The 7,409-nt window shown below is 44.9% G+C and overlaps 1 protein-coding gene across 1 annotated transcript; it reads right to left on the bottom strand.

Moving 5' to 3' along the window:
• Positions 1-4,932: 4,932 nt before the first annotated feature.
• CHCHD1 (coiled-coil-helix-coiled-coil-helix domain containing 1) lies at positions 4,933-7,359 on the bottom strand. Its single transcript, XM_010567757.1, has 3 exons — positions 7,199-7,359; positions 6,482-6,600; positions 4,933-5,108 (listed from the first exon to the last, which is right to left on the bottom strand). Exons 1-3 carry the CDS (start codon positions 7,338-7,340, stop codon positions 4,998-5,000), a joined length of 372 nt encoding a protein of 123 aa, XP_010566059.1. The 5' UTR covers positions 7,341-7,359; the 3' UTR covers positions 4,933-4,997.
• Positions 7,360-7,409: the final 50 nt, after the last annotated feature.

The raw sequence follows: 7,409 nt of genomic DNA, 5'->3' as shown, positions 1-7,409 counted from the left end.
CCCTGTGCGCAAAGTGGGCAGAAGCTTCTTCAAGCATCACATGCTCGTTCAGCTGCCGGGCTCAGCAGCTGCCTCCCGCCCGGGCTCTGCAGCTGGGTTTCCCCGGGAGCAGGGCACTAGCCGCTCCCCACCGGAGGGAGCTGGAAGCCTCTTCCATCTCTGTGCGGGGAAAGGGACTTGAAGGAAGGGATCAAAGTTCCCGGCAGCATCTTAGAATTTCACTTGCCCCTTCCTCTCCCCATGCCTTCTTGCTTCTTCTCCTCGGAAAGGGGAAAAAGAGGAGAGAGAAGGGCGGAGAACATGCCCCAGAATTTCCCGAGCACCCTTCAAACCGGGAGGCGGCCGCGCAGGCGGGTGGGGCGCAGCCCTCAACCCGCTCCGCACCCCGCTGTCCCCTCCCTCCCCCCCTCTCCCCCGGCCTCTCTGCCCGCTCCAGGTACGCGCTTCTCCCCGGGGCCAGCCTCCGCCTCTCCGCCCCTGCCTACCCAGCGCCTGGGCTCGCCGCTCTCCCCTCCCCTCTTCTCCTCTCCTGCAATGCCTCCTTCCCCCTTCCAGCCGCCTCTTCCTTCTCTCCCCGAGGCGCAAAGGCTGCGGCCACGGCGGGGACCCGGGGCCGTATCCTACCGCAAAACCTCCAGCAACACAACTGGGAAAGGAAACGGCTTGTGTGCGCACACTTGCCAGAGATTAGACTTGTTGGAAGGAATCTGGACTTTATCCCCCCACCGCTGCCTCCTCGATTAGCCGCCTGCAGCTTCCTGAGGTCAAACTCTCCGCAGATTTGAACCCAGGTAAACGGGACCCAGAAAACTTCGCATTAAGCAACTTCCAGATTTCCCCACAGGTGGCACAGCCCTCTCCAGGGTGCATTCCCAGTTTTCAGCCCTGCATCTCGCCATCACCGGTATTGCCTCCAGAGATCTTTTCCAGCAAGCGTCTCCTTGACCTTGGGCTGTAAAGTTATTTTCTCTCGATTGGCTAAGATGCTTTCCAGAGGGTTGATCATTATTGTATTGCAATGAACAATCCTATGGGGTTTTTTAGTGTTTTCAGCCTACTGCCCCTTCATATGAATTAGGCTTAGAGGCTACAATAAGTTTCTAACATTATTAAATCTAAGAAGGGAATGGGTCCATTTAAAGCTGTTCACTCTTTTTTTACACTTTTTCAAAATTTTTTTACACTTTCCCTCCATTAGCCCAGTCTAATGGACATTTCCCGTATTTATATTCTGATTTTGGAGGGATTAACTCCTGGTGTTCTGCAGCATGAAACATGAAGGTCACCTTAAGAAATGAGCTCACCTTTGGCCAAGTCTGCTGAGCAGCATTTCTGAAGACACCTTCAGCATAGAAACAAGGAAAGGGCTGATAAAAATCCATTGGCTTGACAAAAAGCCTCTATTTCTTCCCTCACTTACTGCCCCATTACTCACTTCACATGACAGTTTTGTGTTGCCTCATCCTCAGTCACTCACCAAATGCAAGGAAATTCCACTACATGCTGGATCTTCTAGAGGAGTCGCTGAGTGCTAGGAGGGAGACCTTTCTGGAGTGGATTTGTACCACATTGCATTCTGGACACTGGATTTGGCCCAGAATTACACTCAGTTAATTAGGAGCAAATCTCCTGTATCCTCGTAGCGAGGGAGGCAGATGATCAGAGCAACAGAGGATGAAAATAGCTTAGATGCTACAGCACGCTGCAACTCTCAGGCAGCACTGGCAAAAAAAGAGCAAAACAAAATGAAAGTATGGGAATGTGTTGGAATTTAGAACCACTTACTCCAGTGAAAACACAAGGAAAGGATATACTGGAGGCATGAACAGAAAATCTAATAGCATTCAGAGAAACCTGCTTCTTAGTCAGGAGTAGAGAAGTCGTTGATGCCCCTTCAGAACTCCCATAAGACACTCACCTATTTTAGCCCTCTGACACATACTAATAGGGCTTAAAACCTCTAGTAAAAGCCTGTACTGGATTTCTCTCACAGTAGCTTCTAAGTTGCTTCCCTCTCAAGGCAAGGCTTTCCTAGATAAAGTGATTTTAAAGGAAACACAGACCAGTGCACCAAAAGCAACAGAAGTCCAAGTTTGGTATTGTTTCTGGAGGAATGACAAACCGTGCGAAGATGTAGTGGGTTTTGCAGTTGTCTCCTCTGTGGCGGGTCCTCTTTTGGAACTGTTTCCTTCTTGCCAAGACTCCCCCTGGTTTCCTGGCACAGGTAATGACATTTTCTTGAGAGAGATGGAACTCAGATTCTCAAAAGCTTCTCATGGCTACATGGCCCTCTCCAAGGTGGAAAGGAAGACCAAGAAGGAAATTATACCAATATAACTATGGCAGTTTAGATAGGTAACGTATCTGAAGATAAGGTAAAACAGATCTTGAACTTTCCTGTGTGAGCAAGTTTGACATGGCTGTAAATACCCAAGTCCACTATTTAACACAAATCACCTTCTCACCTTGATATAAGCACAGTTCTATAACAGTAAGCCTATGATTCCCTACAGAGTCTGTCTTGATTTTTCCAGATTATTCTGTGTTGACGCTTCCGAACAAGAAGTACCATCTTCTAAAATGTTCTTGGCTCTCTGGAATTCAACCTATTTCTCCTGAACTGGCAGGACTACTATTCATCAAAACCAGCTGAAACATCAATGCTTCCTCCACAAGAGATCTTCAGTGAAAGCCTAAAAAGAGAGGCAGTTAACAGCAATCATACCCAGAGCTGGTATAATACTCAAACTGTAAGGAACAGGAATAAGATCAAGGAATTCCAGCAGATTTGCTTAAATCCTGTAAATCCGACTTAGGAGAGTAGAACAGCTAGTCAGCTTTTGTTTAATTCTTTCCCCACCACGCAATCACATACAGGTCTCTGCAGCAATGTTCTTAAACAGTGGGCTCAGCACCAGAACCCAGTGTTCTTTTATTCCCCAGCAACAGCATCATGGGGTGGTACAAGCCCTGAACTCAGAGAGGACAGTGTCATTCACTGCAGTTACGCACACGAACTATTAATGGAATGATCACCAACATGAGCATGTCACAGAATGTGTTTAAACACCCAATATAAGCATAACAGTGAGATACAGGGAAAAGGCAGCAGCTCAAATTGCCAAGGACAATCAGTAACTGGAGGTTTTTTCTGGTTGCAGCATGGGATCCTGAGCCGAAAGAACTGCTAGAGTACTGTTAAAAGCAGCACTGTAAAACCTGCATCCATCTGAAAAGCATTCTCTTTCCTTCCTTCTTCCTCCAAATAAATGCATTCCTTTAAGGACTGGAAAACCTTAGCATAGTAATTTCAAGCTTACAGAAGACATGTAAAAGTTCAGAAAAAATCCCAAAAAACTGAACTTGTGAAGTTCACTGTGAAGCAGTAATATCCAAAAATAGCTGTCCAGATTAGTGGGAGCTGCGCAAAATTTCAAAAGTAAAAATACAACAAAAAAGTATTAGTTTCTCTGATGAGACAGTTCTTCACAGATACTAGAATTTGGTACATTTAGCACAGCTGCTAGCTTAAGATGCGCAAAACTATACTTATAAGTTTTAATACAAAGAAAGAAAAAAACATCATCAACAGAAGTGAATTTAGTGTTCATCGGTTCCTCACCCCCAACTTAGCTTGTCTCCTTCAGAAACAAAGAATCAGCAAGTTGCTCCTTTTCAGAGAACGTCTTTTGGACTGAAAATGCAAAATGTCATAGAACCAAAGTGCTTCCTCAAACTTAGATGTGGACATCACGTTCCTACTGACCCCAAGCCCTCTGAAAGACCCAATTATGCCATAATAGCAACAACAGAATAAGCTACCCCGTGGGATTACCCACTAATGAGCCATTTTAAGTAACAGGTAAATTAAAATTGCTTCAATAAATTGAAAGCATACACTTGATCAATATTTATGTGATGAACAGGTATTGGCCTGGGGCTCCAGAGAAGTCAGCTCCAGCTCCATGCAAACTCTACAGTCACATGTGGGTAATCACACAGTGTGTATGTGCCTGATGCTCCTCTGCTTTTTCTTTACGGCCCAAAGAATTAGCGATATAAATGGTTTTATCATTAGCATTCTGAGGTACTGCGTATTTCTTACCAGTTAGGTACTGGTCCTAAAACAACAGGGATCTGCCTGCAGTTTTGTGGTACTCTAGTGAAAAAAAACCCCAAACAAATCAAACCCAGCAATTAATTACATGATTTCAGTATCAGTCCATGCTTGAACTTTTTCTCTCCCTTTTAGTTTTTTTACCAAAACAATGGAATATTTTGTTGTAGATTATGAGTCACCCACACCAAACAACAGTCTTGCATTATTTTATTATGGTACAGACAACATAATCAATCTGACATGGCACCATACCTGTCCCACCTGCAATCAGAGAGCTTAATTCACAAGCTTCTATGTTAAAGTTGTATTTGATCCTTACCAACGTATTGTGTATTAACAAGGTATTTTGCTGGAGATTTCTTCCTCATTCTACAGCCTTCTTGTACAGCAGCAGGAATTAAAAAAATTTCGAGAGGAACCAAACTGTGTATACGTACATGTAGGAGTATGAGCCATGAGATTACTATCAATTTTAAGTTGGCTCAATGTCTGGGCCTGAGCACTTTTTGATAGCAGCTCAGAAGTTAGGCAGAAGCTTATACATGAGGAAAAGTCACCCCCTAACTGTTAGAAAAGGCATTTACATGCATTCCTATAAGATTTTATTTCACAGTCAGGACCTGACTCCACACTGCGGCTAGTTGAACAACATACCGCAGAAATCCTAGGACCCTAAGACCCAAGAACCTCATGAACAAAATCAGCTGATGGTCAAGATGGGTGTTTTCCGCTCTGGAAACAAAGGTGCAGTCAAGATCCATACAGCAGTGCTGATGGGTAACACTTGACATCAAATACTCACTCAAGTCTACTTTTCACTTTTTTGCGAAAGACTCCAACTTTAATTGCTTGTCCGCAGTCCCTTTAGTAAAGCACATTATACATAATGTGTGATCTGAGGAAACCTCCTCAGGAGCTTATTCACTTTGCTTGAAGTTAAGCTTCCCCTGGGTGACAGGGTCTCCGCATTTTGATCCTTGCGCTCCTTCTGAAAGAGAAAAAGAAACCTCAAAATATTACCTCTGTTTATTTGCAGAGCTGACGCTCGCCCCCAAAGACTACTACTAATTGTACTGGGATGTTTCTTTCAGAAGAATGCTATTTCTTTAAGGAACACTTGGCTCAATAATCACAAGGCTTTCAAAAGCTGATGACCTTTAAATGATGTAATTAATGACTGACTGACATCTTGTGAAGATTACATTCTTCCACATTCTTAGTTAACAATATTACATACTTATAGTAACAACTCAGATTTTTTCTTTTTACTTTCTGTTATTGAATTTGATTCTTTGTAATCTACCAAATAAATTGTGGACCATTTTTCACTTTTGCTGTCAAAGAGCAACAGTAAATAACTATTCATTAAATGATGGTACTGTTACTGAAAAAAGACTGAAACTCAAAATCAGTTTAAGGACAAGTTTAGTACATATACTTACCTTTAGTCTGCTTTTGCAACTGACTTGATTTCAAGGTTATCATATAGCTGGAAACCTCTAATTTCCAGACAATATGAAATTTATTCTTCAAGGAAACATCTAGCCTTTGAAGCCAGAAACAGCCTAAAAGAACTCCTAATTTTCAGAGAATGGAGAATAGCTGTAAACTACCTCATGTATCCTGAAAATTCTGTTTGTTATGAGGATTACTGAAACCACTGGTTATTTCTCACCCCCGCAAGCACAGAACTATATACAGATTTATGACAGACTTTATCTAGACACACCCCCACTGTCTAGATAATGCAAGTATTGGATTGGTACCCGAGTCAGCTATTTCTTAATTTTATGAATCAGAGCAGTTGCGGAAACTTACCTACACTGTACATCTCCCCATTTACAATGCAATCCACATCTCGCACCATACAAATCACTGTTCTACTTAACAGCTCCAAATCGTACTCTCCCTCATTCAGAACTATCATGTACTATGGAGAAGAGCAGTGAGTGTTATTGCTTCATTAGTGCTGAAAGTTTAGAGATTAAAAACTGGAAGAAATCAAAATAAATGGCCTAGGTTAGGGTCAGTTGACAGCGGCTGAAGTCTACTTCAAGAATTTGACAACCCAAAAAGGACTGGATGTGACTATTGTTTCATCCTTAGTTAGAACATACCAAACATCCAGTCCCTTCCTACAGTCCTTCATTTTAATTCTAATTTAATTTAACTTCTGCATTCAAAAAGGAAGGACTGCATGTTTGATCTACATCATCCTGCATCTCTCCTACAGCTCAAATGGGTTACAACACCAATCAAACTGTTCAGAGAACATTATTACTGTTGGCACACAAAAAACGACTGGGGGCTTTGTCCTTTCCTACTACCAGCCTTTAAGAACGCAAAAGAGGCCTTAATTACTTCTGCCTTTGCCACGCAGTCATAGAACATCCGGATCTCCTCAGCGCAAGCTGTATCGCTGAAGTCATTCTGTTTCCAGCAGGCCATCATTACCGACATCTCCGTAATGCATGTTGCCTCTAGAAGGGAAAGACACAACCAAAATCTCAGGTGTTGGGGACATCACGCTAACAGCCTCCACAGTGCATAAATCTCCAGAGAGAAGTTTAAGATGGGGTTGAGGCAGGTGAGAAAAAACAACACTAAAATAAAGATCTCATCTTTCATTTTGCATAGAGAAGATGTTGCTAGCACAAAGATTAGCACCATTGCAGCCACCCAACCACTGGCTGAGTTCTTAAGATAAATGCTATGTTGAGATGTAATAAAGTACTTCGCGTGCATGATTCACGTACAGAGTACCACAAGATGCAAATTTAGGGTTGTTGTATGAGGAAGTAACTTCTTCAAAAGAACCCGTGTGCTAACCCTACGGCACAAACCAGACCCCCTTCCCCTCCGCTGCCCTGCAGAGCACAAGGAGCTTCCGACCGCCAGCTCGACCCAGCCCTGACATCACCGCAGCCCTTCCCGCCGGCCAGTGGTGGGACGACTCCCGGGAGCAACGCTGAGGGCCCGACGGCGGCAGGTCTACCCCGCAGGGGCGGGGGGCCCGCCCGCCCCCGTCCGTTTCTCCCCGGGGAGGGGGCGTTTAACGGCCTGGCGCCGGGAACTCACCTCCCGCCTGCTCCCTGCGGTTCGCCACCTTGTTGGCCAACACCAGCGGCCGGGTCGGGCGGATCGCCGGGGGCCGCTTCTTCTGCCGCCACTGTCCGGAGACCCAGCGGGTGACCCAGGCCGGGTAGACGGGCGCCGCCATCCTCTTTGCGACAGGCCGCGCGGCGAGCCGGCCCCGCCCACCCGGCGGGCGCCCGCCCGGCCCGGCGCC

Source organism: Haliaeetus leucocephalus, unplaced genomic scaffold (assembly GCF_000737465.1).
Source record: "Haliaeetus leucocephalus isolate CR32 unplaced genomic scaffold, Haliaeetus_leucocephalus-4.0 Scaffold229, whole genome shotgun sequence".
Classification (NCBI taxonomy): domain Eukaryota; kingdom Metazoa; phylum Chordata; class Aves; order Accipitriformes; family Accipitridae; genus Haliaeetus; species Haliaeetus leucocephalus.
The sequence above is the reverse complement of the archived record's forward strand: the minus strand, read 5'-3'. Positions and strand labels throughout refer to the sequence as shown.

Excerpts from the sequence above, each read along its gene's own strand:
- CHCHD1 (XM_010567757.1), bottom strand. The coding sequence starts at position 7,340 with ATGGCGGCGCCCGTCTACCCGGCCTGGGTCACCCGCTGGGTCTCCGGA. Across the intron at positions 6,601-7,198 it reads CCGCAGGGAGCAGGCGGGAG|AGGCAACATGCATTACGGAG; the intron begins GTGAGTTCCCGG and ends TTTCCCTTCTAG. Across the intron at positions 5,109-6,481 it reads ACTGCGTGGCAAAGGCAGAA|AAGGAGCGCAAGGATCAAAA; the intron begins GTAATTAAGGCC and ends TTTCTCTTTCAG.